We start from the raw sequence: 25,666 nt of genomic DNA, 5'->3' as shown, positions 1-25,666 counted from the left end.
ATAACATGTGATTTCTGTCCTATAGGAATAAATGGGCACTAAAAACAGGAAAACCTCAAGGAAAGACAAAGGTTCCTTGTGGATCAAAATGGCTATTTGCGGTTGTTTTTTGTTGTTTGTTTGTTCTGCATTCTGAATAGCTGAATGCCACTTCCACTTTCAATAAAGCTGGATCTCATGAAGGCTGGTTGTTCACAGGACAAGCTGTACTGTGTCTCACAGCACTGTTGATCATTCAGGCCCTGATGCAGAAAAGCACATAAGCAGGTGCTTAACTTTAAGCCTTTACTTAATACCCTTTGAAGTCAATGGGACTCAAACACATGCTTACCTTTGACCATGTGCTTAAGCTCTTTCCTGAATTAGGGCCTCAGTTGACAGTGCTCCACTGTATAACACACCTAACAGATAAAACATTGCTGAACAGCTTTAGTTTTACTGCCGTTATGCTGGGATGCCTTTCTTTGATGCAGATATTTACCTCTTGTGTATTGAACATACCTGAGATGTGATTTACATTATCAGGCCTCCATTATTAAAAGTAGAGCATTTTGAAGTGGTTTCACTGAATACACGTCACATCCCCCATGACTTCTGATAGGCAATGATGATAGGACCTGACAGTTTACAACATCTCTTTATTTTACTCAGATTATAAAACATCATCACAGGGCTTTATATTTTAACAACATTCACCTGTTTTAAATCGAGAACTAAATTAGTTCTTCTGATATAAATGCTAATAAATTAATTTTATTTTGCATCAGCGATACCATAAAAACTTATTCTAACTGGACATTTTTCAGTGCTTACCCTGATGCAAAAATTCTGAAGAGTTTGAAGTCTAGCTATATATATATATATTGTATATACACTTGTTTTATATATACGCATATCAAAACTCATAATTTCTGTTAATCACCCCTTACAGTCATCTTGCACTTAATAATTTAAGTCAATATTATGAAAATATGAACACCCATTAAGTTATTTTGCTGCTATATAAGACATTTAATGTTTAAACAGAGAATTGCAAAATTACATGAATGCAATAGGAATTAACGTACACTTTCATTTAAAATTGCCACAAGGATGTTTCTTAATCCAAGAACTTTCCCCATATTTTAGAATACTCTTTAATATGTTTAAATGGTCTGTTTCTTTAGTAAATACATACACACAAACATGATGCATGAGTGTATATGTATTTATTATGTCCATTATATGTAATATATATTATGTATGCTTGCATATATATATTACATACTATATGCATGTTCTATATATCATGTGTGTTTGTGTGTTATCAAATGCATATGTACACATAATAGGGGCAAACTCTTCCCTCTGATATGCACGTGCAACTCCCATTAACTACTGGGAATCACAGGCCCAATTCCAAACCCATTGAAGACAATGGGCGTCTTCCCAGTTCCAAAGACACCCACCTACTGCTTTAAGAATTGGCTCGTTGCCTACATGTGTGTATCTGAGGTTAGAAGTGGGCCCCTTGTGTCCTTTGGTTTATTTTAAGACCCCCAGATGAGATATAGTTGTTGCTTTCCATCTATTGGAACAAATGAACAACAACATGAGTTTAAAAGTCACTCCTATTAGGTGGTATTTTAAAAGTAAAAGCCTGAGAGCCTGTTTCTCCTCTCACTTACACCTGAGTGTGACTCCACTGTCTGCAATGGAGTAACCCCTCAGTTACACTGGCGTAAGGGAATGGAGATCCTATGAACACTTAGGTGCTTAACTTGGCTTATAGTATACATAATGTAAACATAGTTTAAGTAGATAATTTGTTTGGGATTTGAAAGGAAAAGAAAAAAATCCTGTTATGGAAGGATAAGAGATGACTATTCACTTGAGATAATAGAAGAAATATACATTCTGGGGTAAAACTATGCATTTCATAACCTGTTGTCATTTTTAATCATTAGGTAAATACGTATTCATTTTAATTGTAGTTTGCAACTGATTAACCCAAGCAGCTCTTGATAACACACATTTTAGATGCATATGCTGCATATTAAAAATAGAAAATAATCAAGTTCTGAAACTAGTTACTGCCAGCAGCCTAGGCCTCAGTCCTGCAAACACGTATGCACATAACTGTAAGCATGGAGTAGTTCTGCTGAAGCCAAAGTAACTACTCATGTACTTAAAGTTAAGCAAGTATATAAGTGTTTGCAGGATTGGGGCCCGTAGTTACTATTCAGAGATTATTAACTGAGCTCCCAGTCCTGCAAACACTTTTGGGTGTTGTGTTTGCCACTGTGTGTCATCTCCATTAAACCTCTCAGAGCCTGCTCTATCTACTGCCATTGAAATCAATGGCAGTAGATAGATCAGGCTCTGAGAGGTTTAATTTACTTTTTTGGATCAGATGCTAAAAACACTCCTAAGTGTAAGAGTTTGAAGACTAGGTCCTTTAAACAGCAACAATGATTTATGGGATAATTTTTCACAAATTTATTCTTCTTTATTGCTAGTCAAAACTAACTTTGCATTGTGCACATATCATAAAACAATATAAGCAGCTTTTCTTCTTAAATAAACTGGTACAATTCAAAACTGACAAACTCTACTATTTAAAATAAAAAAAATTGAAGTAAAAATTGCTTTTGGACTGAAAGTTCATATGCCAAGTTTCTCCTATAGCAAATTACCAACCCCAGAATATAGGGGTCTGTAATGGAAATCCTGACACAGCCTTATCTTACGCTGCTATAATACATTTCAGTATAAAGGAGAGCAGATGCAAATCGCAAAAGGGCAGCCCTCCATTTTGAATTTCGTTCCCAATGTGATGATTTGGCATAAATTGGATCTGAATTACCAAATTTTAAAAAAATACTTGTGCTTTTAGAACATTTGGACCCTGTTTCCTAATGCACGTCCTTTATCAGACGTTTTGTCTCACTTATTACATACAAATGAATCATCTCTAAGTCAAAAATGTTCTGTGGTGTGTGTAAGTAAAAAGGAAATGGCAATTTCTGAGAGGAGGTTCCCATCTTTCCTCGTCTCTGGATTATTTTTTTCCTTTTAGGGCCTATTCCTATTCTTACTGAAGCCAATGAGAAAACTCCCATTGAAGTCAATGGCGCAGAATCAGGCTGTTGGTCATTCAAAGGCATCTCTAGCCAACTTGTTACTGTTAACATCTCTATCATGAAAGCTGACCAAATGGGTTCATTACCACTAACTGCTAGTTTTAAAATTTACTCCCTCTTTTTTTAATTTTTTAAATACAAACAACATTTACCACAAAAATATGAAGGGAAAAGCCATCACGGTTTTGTTTGCAAGTTATTACCTATTTGTATGACACAAAATCATTTACAGTCACAAACTGTACAGAGTAGTTGATAGGGAACAACATATTTGTGGCTTAGAGTAAAAAAAGATTGCTTCGGTTGTAATTAAAATAATCATTGACAGGATATAAGACTTTAAAATCAATATAGTATGATAATTTGGCTATGGAGATATTGTAATATGTCTAACACAGAGGTCTGGATAGTAGAAAGGTGAGTAGAATGATCTAGAAAGGAAAGAGAGACCAACATGCAGAACAGTGCTAATTCTTGCTCAGTATACTCTTCAGACTTCTCTCTACCGCTTCGTCTAATTCTTCTTCCAGCTCTTCCTTCTTGGACATAGCCAGTTTGGACTGGTAATCTCTTACTATTTGGTCTATATATGGTGCGCTTTGTGTCCCATGTAGCATCAGTGTCCATTCCTTCAGTACTCCCCTCTGTGGCACGCTATCAACAAATCCAACTTCCAGAACCCAAGTGCCTCTGGGGTCTTCTCCCCAAGTGTGTGTTGTCATGAAAGGCCATTTGTCAAAACCCACCTTGGAGTCATCATCTCTTGGACGTCGGCTCAGTAAAATGGATTTAGTCCCCATAGGTGATGTCATGTTGATGTTGAGGTCCCCTCGCCTAGTAGAGTTCACGGTTATAACTGCTTGCACATGTTCTAGGTAGCGGACAAAGTTTTCTTTCCCCTCACAAGCATCTGTTGTAAGTGTTAGAACCAACTTGCCACTTGATGGTATTTTTCTGAGGGTTTAATAACAATAAAATAGGTTACAATGATATATACGGTGAGGCACACCTTATTTTTCATTAAACATCTACATGTGTTTATACAAACACACAAAAATACTATAATAGAATTTGAAGAACATGAATGAGCAGTGAGAACGGAACTCCTTAGACAGGTAGGAGTTGGAGGTTGTGCCATACATGATTTGAAGACTACAGTAAGTGCTCAAGGATGACCTATTGCCTCACCAAGTTAACTATCACTTCATATGGCTCACCATTGTCATCTTCATATTTACTCATCACCATAAAACTGACTCTGGATTAAATACCATTATGAAACTCTTCAGTCATCTACATAATGAAGTGGAAAGCAAGCCAACTCCAGAGATTTAAAGTGACCATGGGCACCAAATCCAGATGGTACTTATTTTAAATATTTGCTAAAATCATTATTTTTCATATTATGTTACCTGTTCATTCCCATAGCCTCCTAATATTAAAGTATGTAACCATTTCCTTCTTAACTCAAAGCAATTTATTGAAAGGAAATAAAGGAGCCAAATCTAGATCGATAGGACTCAAACTTTATCAATAAAATATTGACATTTTAAGGAGCAAGTCAGCACCTGATTTGAAAGTAGTTTACAAAACAGACACAGAAAGAAGGAACATGTTAAGAAAGTACATGCTGAGAGTTAAGAAATAGCAATGTCTATTAAAAAAATTATACATGGCTTTTTTTGCTTACTGGTATTTCTGGTTCTGGTTTAATTATAGGTTATATTCTCTAGAAAAACTGAGAGCAGCTGGTCTTGTGAGACAGTTACTATTAAAGGATGTCAGAAAGCATTTCTGGCTAGAATGACAGGAGGCCATTTCAGAACCATCAGATTCAAATCTGTATCCTTGCCCTAATCTGCACTCAAACCCAAACCATGAGCCCTATCCCTAATTTAGTCTGGATTATAACACACTTTTGTTTGCTCATTTATACTAAAAAAACTGCTATATTTGACATTTATGGCCAGCCTCTGCACGAGTGCAATTTACACTCTTTGGGTGAAATCTTAGCCCCACTTAAGTCAATGGGAGTTTTGCCATTGACTTTAGAGGAGCTTGGATTTCATATTTTGTGCCCACAATTACACTCTTCGTGCTTGTGTGAGCAAAGCAATTGGTCCCCAATTTTCAACCCAAAAGGCAGAGTTGTGGTACACTCCTTTCAGGTGCTAGCCAATGGAGAGTGGTAGCAGTGAGTTCACTCCCCAGGTATGCCTGAGAACTCTGGGAGCTACCGTACCTGAGAAAGCGACAATGCCAATGAGGATTTATGTTGGTGCAGTGTGGCTCCACATTGCCACTAGCACATGCCCAATAGGCACTCCTGGGCCCTGAAAAATTACCTCAGGAATTGCCTCACAAATCATACTAACTACAGAGGTGGTGTAAAAAACTGTGAATGCCTTTAACAGCACCATGCAATGAACAACGTAAAACATTGCCTCTGAGTGAGTGAAGCAGCTGAAAGATATAGGAATTACTTCAGTCATTACAAAAATCCTTTAAATGTAATTATCAAACTCTGTTTGCCTTCTGACCTGCCCAAAAATTCTTCTCAATGTCTAACTTCCATGTCCCCCCCCCATTATGCAATTGTTCATAATTCTATAGTATTGCATGTGCCACTCTTTTAAAAAGTGCAGCACTGGTCATGTTGGGATGAAGAAACAGAATTTCCCTTTTAAAAGTAACGTTTGCAATCAGAAAAATAAGGTTGACATTTTACTAAGTGCTATTGTGATACAGTGGGACTCGAAAGGAGCCTTTATAAGGGTTATTTTTATATGTTCAAAAATTAATTTTTCAAAATGCATAACAGGGTGAAATGCCACTCGGCAGGAACTCATGTCCATAGGAAAAGTGGCACTTAACATGGACTTTGAAAAGTTTTATTTTGTAAAGTTGGCTTAGCTTTTAAATGTTGAAATTCATGCTTTTTCCCTTGGCAGCAAGAGCAACCCCAATGATAAGGTTGTTGACACTTAGCAACCATTGACTCTTTGCAAGAGGAAGCTGCATTTCTGTCCATTATCAAATGACATAATAGTTAAACTCTGGTGTCTTGGAATCTTTCACTGCAATACACCACAGAGATCAAAATGTCTAAAGCATCATTAACTAGTTTAGAGTCTGTATATCCTGTGGCTTCAGTGAGACCTCCTATCTCCTCGATCTCTTCAGACCTCATAGGTTAAGCAGGCTTGGGTTTGAGCAATATTTGGATGGTAAACGTCCCGAAAATACTTTAGGGTTGAAGGAAGTGGTGTTAGTGAGTCAGCAGCTGGCACTCTTACCATTGAGTCTGCACTGAACTCATGTTCCAGTCTGATGTTAGAGGTGCTGTCTTCCCCAGATGAGATGTAAAACTGAGGCTTAGACTACCTGTAGTGATTAAAGCTCCCATGGCATTTTTTTTTCCAGGAGTGAGATTGCTAACCCAGCTGCTTTAAGAGTATGTGAAGTTTGTAAAGTGCTTTGGGATTCTTTAAGAGGAAAGGCACTGTTGTACATGTAAGGTATTCATTGTTATTAATTACTGATTATTAACCAAATTAATTCAGATTAAGAGGGGGCAACCTGGGAAGAAGCATCATTCAGTGTTCTCCCTTTAACTACCATGCACTTTCCAAACCTAAGGTGGTTTTTGTTAAAGCTTTCTGAAATGTATATGAAAATGTGACCTTTTCTTTATTTTAATAATTTAGAATAAAGTTTATTAAAACATCTTAAAATCCAGAACGGTATCCAAATGTTTTGTTTTTTTTAAAGATAAATAGGCTCTGTTCCAACCTAGGTTTTTTTAGTATAGTAAAGTAAGAAGGAGGTAAATTATTACAAGATCACTGTCATGCTGTTTAATAATGTTTTTATTTTGAATGTATTATTTTGATGAGAAATGGGTACAAACTGCTACACCTTTAAATACCACCCTTTTCCAATAATAACAAAATAGCACAATTCTTCTACGAGCAGTAAAGAAAGCATTTCACAAAGGTGTGCCCATAAGCCTGTCTCCTCTCACAAGTGACAGTGTTGATCATGAAGTAAATCCTGAGTCTTAGCTCTTCTCATCATAGATCTCAAGGCGCTTTACAAAGGAAGTCAGGATCATTACCCCCATTTTATAGATAGGGAAACTGAGGCACAAAGAAGCAAAGTAATTTGTCTACGGTAATCGAGCAGACCAGTAGTACAGCTGGGACTAAAACCCATCTCTCCTGAGTCCCCGGCAACTGCACTATCCACTAGGCCACACTGCCTTTCATAGAGCATTACTAATGGCTTTGGGCCAGATTCTGTTCCCCTTAAATGCATGGAGTAGTACCTTACCGGGACTACTTGAGGAATAAGTAAATACTCAGTGTGTATAAAGGGAACAGAATCTTGACCATTGTACATATACATATTGTGACAAAGTTCCTCCTCTACCTTGGTGGGTCCTGCGCTTACTGACGGATTTGCTCGCCTCACAGATTCACCCTGTGGATCAGGAAACAGCCCAGAGACCTTCCCCTCTGGTAGAAGCCACAGTCCAGGTCAATTCCTCCTGTGTTTGATCAGGAGTTCGGAGGTTTGGGGGGGAACCTGGGCCTGCCCTCTACTCTGGGTTCCAGCCCAGGGCCCTGTGGACTGCAGCTGTCTAGAGTGCCTCCTGGTACAGCTGCGCGACAGCTACAACTCCCTGAGCTACTTCCCCATGGCCTCCTCCCAGCACCTTCTTTATCCTCACCACCGGACCTGCCTCCTGATGTCTGAGAACACTTGTACTTCTCAGTCCTCCAGCAGTATGCCTACTCACTCTCAGCTTCTTGCACACCTCTTGCTCCCAGTTCCTCACACACACACTTCCTCTCCCCTGGCTCCCTTTGGCCTGACTGGAGTGAGCCCTTTTATAGCATCAGAGGGGCCTTAATTAGAGTCAGGTGCTTAACAGCCTCACCTGACTCTTAGCAGGTTAATTGGAGTCAAGTGTTCTCATTAGCCTGGAGCAGCCCCTGCTCTAGTCACTCAGGGAACAGAAAACTGCTTATCCAGTGGCCAGTATATCTCCCTTCTACTACTCTGCTGTTCCCAACTGGCCTGGGTCGATCACAATATTAATAATGTTCGAAATAAAGGTATAATGCTATGAAGATTTTATCTTCCAAATCTGATTTGCTACACTGCATGCACCAACTGTAGATGGGGAGGGAGGCTGATTTAAAAGTCACTTAGATGTGAAATATGTTATTCTGCCAGTCAAACTTGAAAAAACTTTCTTTGAACAGTTATAAATCAGCGATGATGCAGATCAAATTAAATCAAGCTCAGGACACCTGGCTAGAAGTCGACACAACCTCCAATGGTGTGGTGTCATTATTGAGGTCTTGTTGGCATCCATATTTCCTCCATTTTGAACCTTAGAGAATCTCAAACTTTAAATACTGATGTCTTTTCGTCACATCACACACAATAGGCTGCAGATTCTTCCCCAGCCTGTTTCTGCTAATCAGCAGTGTTGCTATGGCACACTACGGTCTATCCTGTGCTCACCAACCTAAATATAGAAAACATTGCGGCAGCAATGCCCAACTACAAAAATAAAACAATTATCCATGGCTGAAGCAAAATGTCAGTTACACTCGTCATCGAAGCAGAATCGCTGGAGATGGGCTGGATCCTCTTCATATGGGTTTTGTTTTTATTTTAAAACCCAAAGTATAAAGATGTTGCAAATTATGAATTTTATTATCCACACGAGAGGCATGTCGGATGTGTGGCACCAACACTGTACTATTAGACATTTACATAAAACACAATCAAATATTTTAGGTGAATCATATGTACGCTAGTATTTTCTGGCTTGAGTCCGTAACAGATTAGGGAGACATTTTCAAGCACAGTTACCAGTAAGGTGCCTGACTCTCATTGAAATGCCCTATCATTTGTGCCTTTGGAACCTCCCCCTTAGAAAGCCAGATGTTGGAATTTGTCCGAGCAGTGCTAGGTGTAGCTCAGGAGGATGTGAAAAGGTGGCTTCAAGACACTTCCCCCCCCACAGTTTCTGGGGCTGTTTGGCAAGTTGAGCAGCCACGAAAGGAACGTCTACATTGCAATAAAAGACCTGTGGCATGGGTGCGGTTGGCCCAGGTCAGCTGACTTGGACAGTCCGGGATCAGCTGTGGGGCTATACTATTGCAGTGTAGACGCCCGGGCTCTGAGACCCTATGAGTGGGGCGGGTCTCAGAGCCCCAGCCCAAACGTCTCCACAGCAGTTTTTAGTCTGGCAGACCCAGCCCAAGTCAGCTGACCCAGGCTTTGAGACTTGGTGCAATGGGTTTTTTATCACAGCGTAGATGTCTCCAAAAAGGCTTTCTTGTACCTGGGAATCCCTGGAAAGCAAATACATTCTAGCCATATCCCTTGTTCCCTGGATACCTCCACCGGGGCAAAGCACCTCTTTAAAAATACTTTAGCAGTAAAGAGCACCAACTTTCATTTATTTTGCCATCCCATCATGTCTTTCAGTTGGGGATCCTCATTTTTGATGGGATGACGTTAATCACTGCAAAACAACTGCATACTTCTATCTAATACATTTCAGTAGTGGTAATGTGACTGGGAAATTAAGAAAGGAGGAGACTATTAGGTACAGTACTGAGCTATTTTTTGCTGAATATGCTCACAAGATGTCTCTACAATTTTAACTTTTGGACACAGCGAGATGTAACGGACTAACCTCTTTCATTTACCCCAGTATAATCCCCGTTTACTTTAAGGGTGCTGCATTAAAGTGACAGAGGCAGTGCCGGTCAGAAATTTTTCAACACATTGTTTTTTTAATTTAAAAATGCTGAGTTATCAAAAACTCAACTTTTCATGAAATAGGGTTGCAATTGACAGATTTTCCCATGCAAAAAAAAAGTCAGAAAAAAATTATTAAATGGAAAATTTCGTTTTCCAGTTTGAAACAAATTTTTGTTTAGAAATTGAAGCTAATACAACTGAAAAAGGTTAAAAAGAAAAGAATGATGAAATCAAAACAAAACATTTTGAAATTATCACAACAAACCATTTCAATTGACCCAAAATGGAAAATAAAAGGGTTTTCAGTATGCAAATATTGTTGATGATTTGATTTTTCATCCTGCCCAGCTCTCCTTTAGAGGAGATTTTGGCCCAATTTGTCTTTATAAACATAATCGTTCTGCATTTTAGTTACTCGGTCAAATCTGAATCATCCCTTGGCTTTGGTTTTGCAGAAACAAAATTTAACGGATGAGATTTTGCAAAACCAACTTACAGTCTTCCTGGCCTATCTTAGCTCTGTGCCATGGTGGTACATTGCTTTCTTCTCTTTTTCCTATAAATAATAATGCCTTTAACAAGGGCACTGAAAAGCCAAATTGAAAATGTTATAGACATAAATTGGCCATCATTAGGTTAGTATTTCAAATAATTAAATTCAACTTTAGCTGTTATAGTCAATTAGTATTAATTGATTCACTTGTTGACTCATTCTACTTTGCACATGAAAGTAATCAGAAAATAATTTGCCTACCTAGCTGGCAATTAGAGATGTGGAAAACATAAAACAAACACAATTAAATGCTGTAATGTTCAAACTGAATCTTTGATACCTGTGAGTGATTGTTATAGTTTTCCGGAGTTAAAATTATCCACTAGAATAGGAAATTGCCAAATTTAAATATATCACATTGTAACAGAATATACTCATGTGTTCACACCCACACACTATTGTAATAATTTTTTTACAAAGTATGCTTTTTAAGGTATCATTTGAAAAGTCATGATTTGCTGGTCAGTACTGTCCTGATAAAATATGTGTGGTAACATGGTACGTGAAGCTATAAGATTCTCCTGTATGGTGTTATTAGCACTTTTTTAAACCCCACAGCTCTGCCCAAACAGAAATTGGCAAACAGGTCTGTCCCAAACAAAGGAATATGTGCTCTACTTAATTTGCATTTAAGCAGTAAACAGAGTCATCAAGCAGGAAGGGATGACAAAGGGAGTTCAAACATGTGAGTAAAAGCCAGCAGTGAACATCCTTCCACATAGCTTTTGTGTCCTGTGCCTAGCTGGTAATATTTTTCAAGAGGGGGATTGAAACTACAAAAAGGAGGGAGAAATACTCCAAGGCACCTGTCTCTCCCTGCCAATTGCATTCACTGGACTCAAAGAGACAAAGGAAGCAGGTGTTATACTCTGCAGAGGGGTCCTGACCTGATAATTTGGTCAGTAATCTGCTGGAGCATATAGTGAGACATTTTGCTTGATTCTAGTACAGTTTGTTAAATTAGGCTTTAGGAAACATCTTATCTTTATTTTTCTTGTAACCATTTCTGACTTTTATGCCTTATTACTTGAACTCATTTAAAATCTATCTCTTTGTAGTTAATAAACTTGTTTTACTGTTTTATCGAAACCAGTGAGTTTAAATTTAAGTGTCTGAATAACTATTTGCGATAATCAGGTGGCATATTATTCCTTTTAAGGAGTGATAGACTTAAAATATTTGTGCTGTCAAGGAGAGGGCTGGGCAGTATAGGACATACATTTCTGGGAGAAAATCTGATGCTGAGGGTGTGCTGGGGTCACTGTTTCTGTGTGTGTGTGTCTGTCTGTGATCACTTAAGTGCCTGAAAGGGAACAAACTCCATAGATTGGAAAAAGAGCATTGTCTTCACTTACTCAGGTTCTTGTATTGATCCTCCAACGCAATGGAATCTCTCTGGAACAGTCTTCCAGTCTTTTGCCATTTTAACCATTGCCCCAGCATCGAGGACTCCATAGCCAAACAAATGGTTAAATTCCAGACCAACACCATTTCTACGCCATTGATGGACTTCGTCATGAAGTTGGTTCCTTTTGGAGGTGAGCACTGTCAGATGCTGCATGTCTCTCCACGTCAGATCCAGGCTATGGAAGAATAACATAGAAAAGGTTGTTATTTTGTGGTGTTTAGAAGAAGAATGAGAAAGAATGACATGTCCTAAACTGTCTTCATTCCATAAAACCTGCCTCAGAAAAAATCCTCCGTATCTTTTGGCCCAGAACAATCTCAAACCAAGATTTATTGACACAGTGCAGTGAAGAGGATCTGAGCACCATCATTGCCAGGAGGCGTTGGAGGTGGATCAGTCATGTGCTTCAGATGGAAACTGAATCCATCACCAGAGTAGCAATAAGATGGACACCAGAAGGCAAGTGAAAACAAGGCTGCCCAAAAACAACATGGCGAAGTGCTGTGGAAGCCGAACTGAAAAACCCGGGGCACAGCTGGGGAACCACTGAAAGACTTGCCAGAAACAGACAGGAGTGGAGGAGCTTCGTCACTGCCCTAAACGCCAGAGGCGTAATAGGAACATGATGATGAGGATGATGAAGAGAGGATGGTTTTCTCTTTCCATAATAAGTTTGAAAGGACTGGTGTATTTGAACACTCAGTAAGGTAAATGCACTAAAAATAGAAGCATAGACATTGTGGCTCAGGTTTTAGCTATTTTTAGCATGCTAGCCCAAGTCTATCTGCTGAGACTGCCTACAATGGCATGTGGCCCATGGGTGACTGCCAGTAGCAAAAATCCTCAACTGCTGGAGATAGGACACTAGATGGGGAGGGCTCTGAGTTACTGCTGAGAATTCTTTCCCAGGTATCTGCCTGGTAGGTCTTGTCCCCATGCTCAGGGTCTAACTGATCACCATATTTGGGAATTTTCCACTGGGTCAGATTGACAGAGATCCTGGGGTGGGGGGGTTTCACCTTCCTCTGCATCATGGGGCATGGGTCACTTGCAGGTTTAAACTAGTGTAAATGGTGGATTCTGTATAACATGAGGTCTTTAAACCATGATTTGAGGACTTCAGTAACTCAGCCAGAGGTTAGGGGTCTATTCCAGGAGTGGATGGGTGAGGTTCAGTGGCCTGCAATGTGCAGGAGGTCAGATTAGATTATCACAATGGTCCCTTCTGACCATAAAGCCTATGAGATTGGGAGGCTTGCTCCCAGCTGCAGTGTAGACATACTCTCTATGGTCAGAGTCCCACAGACTGTTCTAGGATTTTAGATCATAGAGACACCTATTAGTCCTCCAGAACTCAAAGTAAAGAGACCCTGTTTGGAGCACAGACCCCAGTCTGCTCACAGCTATAGAAATCAGCATGATGGAGACAGTGGTGCGGTGTAGGCAGTCATTCTAGCCATACCTCTACATCCATGGGTGGGTGGGTGGGGAACTGGGTGCTAGCCAGGGTTTATATTGTCAGGAAGCAACTGGTGGTAAAGCAGAGGAAAATTCAAGAGGTGGCGGGAGTCCATGGAGACACAGCCAGAAGTGGGAACAGAGGAAACTGGAGGAGGGAAACAGGTGAGTCAGCTTGGGGAGGGAGCATTGGGGAGACAGACGGTGGAGTCAGAGAAAGACTATGAAGGGCCCGTCAGCAGGCAGCCAGAGACAAAGCAGGTGGGGAGGGGAGGAAATATCTGTAAAATGAATCAATATATGCAAATAAGGCAGTGCACATTATATACACTATGCAAATTAGGGCATTGCATTATTTACATAAGCTCATCTAAGTTTCTGCACCCAGGGCTTGATTCAAAGCCCTTGAAGTCAATATGAGTCTTTCTATTTATTTCAGTGGGCTTTGGATCTGGCTGTTCTAGCTTTAACAGCCCTTAACTTCAGCATGACAGACAAGTAATTCAAAAAACAAAATATCCCTCTTTTCCTAAACCTACTTAGCCTCCAGTGCCAATGCAAACACGCCAGCTGCCTCAGGTGCAGCTGCAGATGTTCCAGAATGACGTAAGGTACAGTTGCCATATAAATCCGTAGTAGCCTGCAAAAATATCAAAAAAAATGTGTAAGACTAGCTATTTCATTCTCCCTTGTGCTACAGACATGGAACAGCATGGAAGGCAATGCTTGTTGATTAGAGTAATGATATACTTGTCACTAGGAATAGAATAATTACTGCCCTTTCAAACTTCTAGATCACTTTTAAAATAGAATGGGTAGATACACAGGGCAGGTGGGAACACGTGATTGGACAATGACAGTAAGAAGTAAATATTCATCAACATCTAAAATTCATAGAGATATTATATTTCTATAAATGTCACAAAGTCCTGCCAGTCATCAATAGGATTTGAACCCAAGACTTTTAGCACCATAGAAGTCTTCTACTGCTTGAGTTACAGGAGTAGCTCCAATAGCAAGCAGTAGTATATGGTGCTGTCATCTATGAGGACTAGCCACTAGAGGGAAATGTGACAGCCTGCAAGCAAATTGCACAATGATAGTCATGTATGTAATGTAGAACACTTCATGCATACAACTGACCCAATGAAATAAGTCAGTATTTTCAAACTCATACAACAGATCTAGGACAGTCCAGATTGTCTCTATACTCAGAATACGAAATAACCTGGAAAATGTGTAGTATCTGTTGACAAACATTGACCTTTTTATTAAGACACCTGCCTGGCCCTTTTTAAATATCAGATCCCACTCTGGATGATCTGAAGACTATTAAAGTAAGAGACTCCCCACCACACGCTAGCATACTGGGAGGAGCATGCTGTACCTTTCCAAGAGGTGGCATAGTGGAAACATTCCTAGTGCACACCTGGAACTGTGAGGGATTGTACCCCTAGGGTGTGAAGCTCCACTCTCCCTCAACATGGGCCTGCACCTATCAGGTATAATCTGACACCTAATGTGTCATCTTTGGAGCAGGCTCCATTTTCTGTTTTGTACAGCACCTCACACAATGGGTTCCTGGTCCATGCCTGGGGCTCCTACGTGTTACTACAATGCTAATAATAAATAAAATAATAATAATAATAATAATAGATCACTGTTGAATTAAACAATGGGAATTGGTGATGCAAATGTCAAGGTTGTTTATTTAGAGTTTTACACACATTAAAAAGGAGCTTTAATCCTTTGCTCCAGAGGCTTCTTAAGCTATTAAATAAACAACCATTTCTGTAACCACACTCCTAGACCAACCTCTCAAGAAAAACACTAACCAGACTGGCAAAGAGCGAGAATATGCAGAAACCACCCAGGAAGCTTGACAATATTCCATATTTCACTACTACTATGCTCTGAACTTGTTCTGCCAAACATACACAGGGTTACAGACAAATTGGCAATGACTATATTAGCCGAAAATATTCTCAAATTGGAGGTGATGTGTTGTGCTGGGGATTTCAACTCTTCGTTATCATGCAATTACACAAAGAAAGTCTGCCTGGGAATTAAAAATTCTGAGGACATATGACTAAATAAGACCCAGCTTCACTTTCCAAGTTGCATTCTGATAACTAGGGAACACCACCTACATGCAGCCATAAAACACAGAAGCTCATTGCTGCTTTCAATATCGGCCTCCCATCTCATCAGCTGACAATTTGGGCATTGTTGGGTATTGTGAATGAGAAAATATTAGTTTTAACAAAGGAACATCTGCTGCTCCTAAGCAGAAAATGATGCGTACAGACGTGTGTGAGTGTAGGGAGCAGGACAACAACACAATAATATCTGCACTCACCACACCAGCTTCGGGATTTCTCTTCCTCCCATTGCTGAACGTGGAGGCCAAGGTCGAAGAGCAGCTTTCATCGTACAGAGCTGTCCGGCCATCATTAATAGCAGAATTGATGGAGATAGTCCACATGCTTGATGCATAGCCGTCACAGTTACAATCATCATAGCTGCCTCCATCTCCAGAGGCCCAGACATAGATGCTTCCCTTGCCGCCACGGCCCTGTGGAAAAGAAATTGAGTCTGTCAGGTTAAATTATGCATTCAAACGTGAAGCAAGGCATCCATCTGTCAAAGAGAAAACAGGCCCTAGATAAATGTACATCAGTAGCAAGCTGAAAGTGCATGGACTGCTGCAGACTTTAAAAATCCAGTTAACCGTTAATCACAGCCTGTTCTGCAATCTTTTATGTGCAGAGTGTTCTCATTTATCATTTTGTTTGCTTGGCACACCAAAGGTTTCTGTGCTAAGACATTTTATGGATTCATTAGAACCTGGAGTTGATATCAGGCACTAAGCACTATGGAGACATAATACAACAACAGCCATACTGGGTGAAACCAAAGGTCCACCTAGTCCCCAGTATCCTGTCTTCCGACAGTGGCCAATGCCAGATGCCTCAGAGGGAATGAACAGAGCAGGTGATCATCAAGTGATCCATCCCCTGTCACCTATTCCCAGCTTCTGGCAAACAGAGGCTAGGGACACCATTCCTGCCAATCCTGGCTAATAGCCATTGATGGACCTATCCTCCATGAATTTATCTAGTTCTTTTTTGAACCCTGTTATAGTCTTGACCTTCACAATATCCTCTGGCAAGGAGTTCCACAGGTTTTCCATGCATTGTGTGAAAAAATACTTCCTTTGGTTTGTTTTAATATTGCTGCCTATTAATTTCATTTGGTGACCCCTACTACTTCTGTTATGAGAAGGAGTAAATAACACTTCCTTACTTACTTTCTCCACTTTCTCATGATTTTATAGACCTCTTAGTTGTCTCTTTTCCAAGCTGAAAAGTCCCAATCTTATTAATCTTTCCTCATATGGCAGCCGTTCCATACCCTAATAATTTTTGTTTCCCTTTTCCTAACCTTTTCCAATTCCAATATATCTTTTTTTCAGATGGGGGTGACCACAATACACACAGTATTCAAGATGTGGGCATACCATGGATTTATATAGAGGCAACATGATATTTTCTGTCTTCTTATCTATCCCTTTCTTAATGATTCCCACCATTCTGTTCGCTTTTTTGACTGCCGCTGCACATTGAGTGGATGTTTTCAGAGAACTATCCACAATGACTCCAAAATCTTTCTTGAGTAACAGATAATTTAGACCCCATCATTTTGTATGTATAGTTGGGATTATGTTTTCCTATGTGCATTACTGTGCATTTATCAACATTGAATTTCATCTGCCATTTTGTTGCCCAGTCATCCAGTTTTCTGAGATCCTTTTGTAGCTCTCTGCAGTCTGCTTGGGACTTAACTATCTTGAGTAGTTTTGTATCATCTGCAGATTTTGCCACCCCACTGTTTGCCACTTTTTCCAGATCATTAAAATGGATATACTATTCATCTAACTGACCGGGTTTATAAGGTACACTTAAGGTCTGAGTGTGGCTAGAAAACTATGTAAAACTGTCACCATTGTCTTTGCTCAATAGATTGGCTCCCTGGGCATTTTTTACTCATGTCTATTTGTTTTACTGACCAAACTAGCTTGAATTACTGATAGTGCTATAGAACTATGAGAGCAACTGAATCATCAACAAAAGAAAGCACTTCCCAGCTCCCCTTATGAAGCTGGAGACATGGATAGAACCCTCTCAGTAGCTAAAGGAAAAGAGAGTAGTATCCTCCCACATACTCCATGCAACCAGGAAGAGGGAGGGGTTATTTCAGCACCTTACCCCAAGAAAAAAGGGGTAAGGGCTGGATAGAGAAATGTTTTGACTGAGAGTTTTGAAACCTTGGATGAAATCCTGGCTACATTGAAGTCAATAACAAAATTCTCATTAACTTCACTGAAGATTTTACCCTTTGAGTTTTAATCTTAATCCCCCACCCCCGTTTATTTCTGATCATATAAAAGGGAGTAAGAACACAGCTTAATATCTAGCTCTCGGGTATGTGTGCAGTGCTGAAGGTTAGGAAAGCTACCTAGCAAATGTGATCTGGAAGTCATGGAGCACATGAATATAGCCCCCTACAATGTCATTTTAAGAGAGTATGTTCTCTGACTGTACTTGATATCAAATCCCATTTCACAGCAGTGCCTCATCTTTTATCATAACACAGTGGACGATGCAACTTCATTATTTTTAAACGAGTTAGCAAGTAGCATTATAATTCGCTGATATCACAGTGGGATTTCTGCTGTTAGGATGTATTTCTTCTCTGGAGAAGAACTCTTGTAATAAAGATTATGGCACCAGATAACTTATTTAAATCAGCCTAAAGGTACCCATATAGACTCAAGGTCAGTCATTTTAGATATAAGTGACTGGATATACTGTTGTAAACATTTATGTTGTAAGAACAAAAGCTAAGGGACATGGGCTTGTATCTGTCCAACAAGTGAGTCTTTAAAAGCAAAGCATCAAACTAAGATGCTTTTTTCTTCCATTTTAAAATACCCCCATTTGACTTGTAGCTGTTGATTTGGGGAAAAGGAGAAACAGGGACACAGTATCCTAAAGCAAGTGCTTGCCAGAAGGCAATGCTTCCCCTGTGTGGTGAGATTATGTTTGGTAATACCCCAAAACTATTCCCAATGATGACACTGAGATGAGGCCTTTGGGTCTTAGCAGTATTAGTATAAAGAACACCTTCCTTCTTAATTCACAGGACTGCACTTTTAATTGGATAAGAATAGTGATGTTATACTTTAGCCAATTTGCTAACTCCAGAGACGGAAGAGTAAGGGTACGTCCATACTACCCGCCCGGGTCGGCGGGTAGCGATCGACTTCTTGGAGTTCGATATATCGCGTCTCATCTAGATGCGATATATCGAACTCCGAACGCGCTCCCGTCGACTCCGGAACTCCACCACCACGAGTCGACGGGGGAGCGGTGGCGGTGGCGGAGTCGACGGGGGAGCCGCGGACTTCGATCCCGCGCTATTCGCGTAGCTGAACTTGCGTACCTTAGTTCGAAACCCCCCCCCCCAGTGTAGACCAGGCCTAAGTGAGGCTAAGCAGTGTTTTTGTACTAGGAATAGAAGATAGCAGTCACTAATCTCCATGACTCCTTGTTAACTTCCCTATATTTAAATACATCCTTCATTGGGATAGTTAACAAGGGATTCTTCTATCACATTAGCAAAAGTTTGTGAAACATTAATACAGTGTAGAAGAATAAATCACATAAATAAAATAAACAAGGTGATAAGTGCAAGCAGCAGAGTATAAGGCTATAGAGTGCTGGTTGGGACAGGTTCCTAAAAATAATTCATTCATATAAAATATTAAATGCCCTGAGTTATCATCTTCTAGAAACAAGTAAACAATTTTTAGAATTTAAAAAAAGTTTGTTTAACTCCCTCGTCACATTCTCCCCAATTCTCTTACGTTTTTCTCACTTCTCTATTCTAGCCGGGACTGGAAACAGAAGTGCACAAACACCGTGGGAAAGGCTTTAATAGCCCAAATGAAGGACTGGAAATCTCCTCAGAAATCCTGTTCTTTTGAGATTTCCACCCCAATGTGGCAGATTTCAGAGGTTCAGACAGTTTGCCAAGGGAAACTTTTGGTTGATTACTTGAATATTTCAAGTTCTCCTCTTATTAGTGAAGATACTAAAGCTGATCAAAACTTGCATAATAAAACCTGGAAACAGGAAAACGGGGGGAAATTTATCCAGTCTGGAGCTTAATTACAAATCTGTCTAATGCTGAGGTTCTCCTTTTGAAGTCTGGACTCTCACATGTCACACATGAATATACTCACACTAAGCCCATTAACGCTAATGGTAAGCGTTACTCAACATGAGTAAACATTACAGAATCAGGCCATGAACAGAGTAGGAGTAAGTAAATGCTGAACATAACCAAGATACCAGAGGGAGCTTGGAGAAAGACACATGAAGAGAAGAGAAAAGAACAAGGAGACAGTGGAGCTGTTACATTTTTGTATGTTTGTTTCACTCAGTTTCCTGCTTGTTTCCCCAGAAAATACAGCTCGGAGTCTAGCTTCCAGATTTGTGGCTCTTTTGAATCCAAAACTCAAATTGGGAGTTGAGGGTGAATCAGTGTGGACTTGGCACAGGTATAACAAATGTCTAAAAGACACTGTTTATTCCAAGTATACTGAAATGCAATACAGGGGCACATATAAAACATGGAATGTTGTCGGCGGCTACTGTACTATTTTAAAACAATATCTAGCTGAAGAAACCAACAAGTTGCTTATTTGTAATCTTGCGTATACACTACCAGTTAAAATAGGCATGGCTTGCCCACTATGTAACTATGTTTTCCATTTTAACTGTTGCCTTGTAGAGCTCATACTTTCAGAAAACTCCCTTTACTGTTGTCTAGCTAGCTAGACTGTTGGGTAACACTGCAGGCTAATTATTGAAATAGCTCCTTAAATAAAACTCTTGAGATGTCTCCTTATTACTATTAATTCTGTGTGTACTGCAGTAATGTCTAGAGGCCCCAGTCATGGAGTAGGACCCCACTGTGCTGAGCGCTGTAGAAGCAGAGAACAAAAGAATGGCCCCTCCTCCCAACAGCTTACAATCCAGCTATAAGGCCAGGTCTATGCTATAAACCAGAGGTGGCCAAACTTACTGGCGCTCAAAGCCACATACGACAATCTTCAGAAGTTCGAGAGCCGCAGCGCACCTGCTGAGAGCTGGGGCTTCAGCCCCGCTCCTGCTGAAGCCCCGAACTCCAGCAGGTGCACCTCGTAGGCCTGAAGCCCCGAGACCCTTATCCCCACTGGAGAGAAGCTCCTACCCCACTACCCCTCTGCAAGGCAGAGGTCCCGAGCTCCTCCCCTCCCCCAGCTGGTAGGTGGAGAATACAGGGGCGGAAGAGGCTTGCGAGCCACACTTTCATGCGAGTCACAATTTGCCCCTGATATAAACTTATATTGGTATAACTATATCTGTCAGGGGTATGAAAAATCTACACCCCTGAGCGACACAGTTATACCAACCTAGCTCCCGGTGTAGATAGCACGTCTCCCATCAATACAGCTACCACCACTCATGGAGGTGGATTAACTAGGCCACTGCAGCATTTTTAGTGAAGCCCTGCCCTAAGAGACAACTGGTGGACACAGACAGATGAGGATGTACAAGGAAACAATGTGACAATACTTGTCTCAGCACATCAACTGCCTCACTTTGTCAAGAATTTTAGAATCCACGGCAAAAGAGAGTTTTAAGAAGGGACTTGAAGGACAACATGATTGTTTCAGAAGTTCACAGGCAATTTCTCCCATGTGTGAGGGGCAGTATGGGGGTGGAAAATGTGAAGGTTCATTTTTGAAAAATAGAACAAAAACATCATGCAGTTTGAAATTGTTTTCTATGAAGAAACAGAATTTGTCATTGGATTTTCTTTTTCCTTTTCATGCTATAACTGTTAGTACAGATTATTTTTTTCTTTCTTCCCCTTGAAAGAGAGGAAATATTTTGGAATCTCCTGTATAATTTAATAGTAATTTTTGTCCTTGCCATAGAGTTAGGAGGATGTTTTTTTAAAAAAAAAGAGGATATCATCATTCATTATCAAACTCTATAGCTTTTGGAATCCTTTCTGTAGGCCCTTATGACATTTCCACAGGACTATATTCATTTCATTACTGTTAAATTCCATACTGCTTTCCCATAAGAGAAAGTACATTTCTTTCTCGTCTAGTGTTGTAGTTAAGGTTAATGCTTTTATATTGAATTCTATAAACATTTAAATAAGAATTAATACTAACCATGTCTTTAAATAACAACTGTTAATTACATTCAACCGGGGTGTATTGTTACCCATGAGACAACGTGGCTGGAACATGTTGCTCTGCCCGAATGCTTTTTACCAAATTGGTCTGTGCAAGTGACACATCAAACATCTTCCTATCACTCCTCAGACCAAGGTCTGAATCCTCCTGTCCTACACGCGAAGAGCAATCTAGAATCCTGCATCCATCTGGAATAGTGACATGTCTTTATATATCAGGTCCTGTTTGGTGCTGGCTAGTTGGATGGCCTGGATTGCCCGGTCTCTCTTACTAGGGTTGTAGGTTAGCCCTAAACCCCATCCCTGTACTGAAACCTTTTCACTAGAGTTTCAGATTTGGATCATACCTGCCTTAACAAGTGCTTTTGTCTCTTGAGTGATCAGTTTCTAGATTGGATTAGAATCCATAATATAGACAACATTCCATAGCAAGAATTATACAGCCTAATGTAAGGCATATGTGCGTATGGTTTCCCATTACAGCCTAGAGCTATGTCCTTAGTGCTATATTCAAGGAAATCCATCACGGCATCCTTTAGAAAGGACTCAACTATAGCCCTTTGATTTGTCTCCTGAATTATTTATACATTAATTCCGTTAACAACAGATTTTATCCTTCCTGCAAGCACATTCCTGCAAGTATTTCATACATGCAATGCTCTTTGACCAGAAAGGGTGTCCTGCCTATGGAGTTTGAAGGCACAGGCCATATCAGACTTCTCTGCCCACTGAAAGCTTTATTTGAAGTGTTAATACAATTGTTACTATTTAATAATTGATATTTTCTTTAATTAAACTAATAAATAATGAACTTAATGGTCAAGCCATTTTCCATATCTAAAAGCAGCATTAATATGAAAGATGAAAACATAGCTCAATTTAGTTCATACGTAAACAAACACATAAACAGATCTTTCAGGAGTTATCTTCAATCAGGTAGGTCATTTGTAATATAAAAATGGATGAGTTGGTTTAGATAAAATATGAACGGAACTGAATTTTAGACCAAAGCCTCTGAGGTTCAGAAGAGTTCAGATACTGTTTGCTCCCAATAATTGTTCATCTCCATATGCCAGTGCTCTCCTCTACTGTTGTAAATTGGCATCGCTACATTAAACCACACTGATGATGTATATTCTTCACATCGTCCCACTTACTTCAGTGGGATCCCTTGTGAACTTTGGTGGCGTTTAATGTGAGTTAGGATATTTGAGTCTGGCCTTACATTTTGGCAGGTAGTTTGCACCATTCTAGTATTAATTACATTTGTAAAATTCATAACATTCATATTTCAAAAGTAATCCCCCATCAGTGGTTTTGAAACACCTTAGATTATTAACAGAGAAAGGATTTTAAACATCTCATTTAAATTTCACCACTGAATGTATTAATTTTTTCCCCAATCAGACCATGTTATAAATATAGGCCTGTCGGTTTCATTTCTGCATTCTCATGCATTAGTTGAGGGCTGTTTTTTTGTTTCAGTCACCGAAGGGAAATAGCTCCACTCCAATGTTTTCACTTAAAACAAAGTGCACCAAGTTCATGAAAATATTTTGCACCAAGGTTTTGCATTACAAACCGAATGGAATCAAAACTGAATTGGTCCTGTGCCTTTAAACCAATAATTTAAATCCAAAAGGTGAAACATGTAAATCAAGGACCTATCTACATTACAAAAATTACTATGTTGGGGCACTGTGTTGCAACATGGTAACATTCTCTCCCTGTTCCAGCAGTAGCTGGGTCTTGTCTTTATGGAGAAGAAAAGAGTTCAACTGCCCAAACTGTCAACTTTACCCGTGGTAATTAAATCAATGGAGTAACATCAAATTTACAACAGTGTAACGGAGCATGGAATTTGGCCTCAGAGATGCAGCACAGTTCTCTAAGGTTACCATAAAGGTTTATCTTAACGTACACAAACAAGACAAAACCCACAATTACAACCCATAGCTTTGACACTAGAAAAGCTGTAGTAATACATTGGTCCTAAATTTAAAAGAGAATTAGCAAGACTTCCTCTGGAAAAGAGCTAATACACAAGACTGACATAGCTCACCAACTAATTTTTTGATGCCCATTAAACTACTGAGTTGAGTAGGTGGTAGTAGGAATAGCTAAATTTGATAAATTATTGCTCTCAACCTTCACCTTCCAACAAAAGAAGTGCAATTGCCATAGCACTGGATGGGGGGAAATGAGAAATAATTTCTTGCATTTTTAATATGCTCACAGCTTCTTTCACTGGAGAACCCAATTACAATGACATGATTAGCTTATAAATTCTTACTATTTCTCCCCTGGCAATTTCTATTCTCACAGCATTTTCTTAGGTAAAACCACATTATGGGAGCACTAAAATATTCACCAGTAGTGGAGGAATAGATAACATATTGTACGGTCTGGCTGAGCAGGCCAAAGCTAAATAAATTATTTCAAGCCATGACCTATCCTTTAGCACACAATAATATAAAAAAGCCTACATGATAAAAATGCAATAGGCAGAGACTGGCTGTTCTGATTACTTTTTTCAGTCTCTTAAAATCAGACAGCTGAAGCTGGAAGACTGAAGCAGCAAGAAAAAAGCAGCCTATTGGACGCACTCATAAAATGGGGACATATCAGAAAACTTCTAGATTGCAACTATGGCCTAATTTTGGACTAGAATCAGCCCTAGTTCAGATGACTTCACCTGGTTTAACTCTGGGTGCAATCAGGGCTAGCTTTAGGAGGTGCGGGGCCCAATTCGAACAGTTTCAATGGGGCCCCGGGAGGGATGAGTTTTAAAAAAAACAAAACCCACGTGGGGCTTGTACTCACCGGGCGGTGCTCCAAGTCTTTGGTGGCACTTCGGTGGTGGGTCCTTCACTCACTCCAGGTCTTCAGCGGTACTGAAGGACCCGCCACCGAAGACCCAGAGTAAGTGAAGGACCTGCTGCCGAAGTGCCGCTGAAGACCCGGAGCGCCGCCAGGTGAGTAAAAATTAAAAAGGCGCCTCTAGACGAGGAAGGGATTCTCACTGGGCGCGGGGCCCTCTTAGGCGCGGGGCCCAATTCGGGGGAATTGGTGGAATAGGCCTAAAGCCGGCCCTGGGTGCAATGTCCAGGAGGGCTGTGCTATGCCAAGCATCTCATCTGGCCCACCCCCAGCCAGTGCAGCCCTCAAAGTAGGCAAGAACTGGCCCAAAAGGGAGCATCTCATCTTGCAAGACATCTAGTCAACCATGACCTTTATATACCCATCTATCCATCCATAATATCCATCCATGATATCTGCCACTCAATGCCGTGTCTAGGTGTGGTGGTTTGTGCTGACCACTCCTCCTTCTGTCTGAGCGCCTAATGGGTCAGCTGATCAATCCTGAATCTATTGGACTGATCTTTAATTCTATCCCTCTTTTCTTTTTTCTGTGCTCCATATCCATGTTAATATTTATCCCTCAGTTTGGGATGAAATTCTGCCCTAACTCACCAAAGAGATGGGTGTGCTCATGCCTACATGTCCATGTGTGCACAGTAGCATGTAGAGGTGAGGGTTGAGGACCCCTTTTGCCGATGCAGGTCAAGAAAGCTCAGTAGGCAACATGCTCAGCTTACTGCAGATCCAAAGAGAGGCAGCACATGACCTTTCTCACTAAACCCCAGCTTCTGCTGCTGATCACAGATGTGGACAGGAAGGCTAGAGGTCTGCACTGCAAGCCGGATGGCAATGTCCTTTGTAGCACTGGGAGAGAAAGTGTATTAGCCTGGCCCCTTTTTTAATGCTCAAGCGAGTGTCAAGGAGTGTAACCTGTCTTGCTCCTGGCAGGGGTGTTTGGGGAGACAGCTCCCTGTGCATCTTTCCCTCCAGCCCAAACAGGACATCTTTCCCTTGTGCACGACAGGACAGAATTTTGCCCTTACTCTGTTGTGGTCTTTTATTTAGGCACATAGGAATTGCCATACTGGATTAGACCCATGGTCCGACTAGTCCAATGTCCCTTTGCAGACAGTGGCCAGCACCAGATGCTTCAAA

General features: G+C 40.3%; 1 protein-coding gene across 1 annotated transcript in view; it reads right to left on the bottom strand.

Moving 5' to 3' along the window:
• Positions 1-439: 439 nt before the first annotated feature.
• Positions 440-25,666, bottom strand: part of PCSK2 (proprotein convertase subtilisin/kexin type 2) — a 192,573-nt gene continuing 167,346 nt past the window's right edge. The window contains exons 9-12 of the mRNA XM_045011505.1: positions 15,690-15,905; positions 13,870-13,970; positions 11,820-12,047; positions 440-4,076 (exon numbers count right to left, since the gene is read on the bottom strand). Of these exons, the coding sequence (XP_044867440.1) occupies positions 3,590-4,076; positions 11,820-12,047; positions 13,870-13,970; positions 15,690-15,905 (1,032 nt within the window). The 3' untranslated portion in view covers positions 440-3,589. The remainder of the gene's footprint in view (positions 4,077-11,819; positions 12,048-13,869; positions 13,971-15,689; positions 15,906-25,666) is intronic.

The sequence above is a fragment of the Mauremys mutica genome, chromosome 3 (assembly GCF_020497125.1).
Source record: "Mauremys mutica isolate MM-2020 ecotype Southern chromosome 3, ASM2049712v1, whole genome shotgun sequence".
Classification (NCBI taxonomy): Eukaryota; Metazoa; Chordata; order Testudines; family Geoemydidae; genus Mauremys; species Mauremys mutica.
The sequence above is the reverse complement of the archived record's forward strand: the minus strand, read 5'-3'. Positions and strand labels throughout refer to the sequence as shown.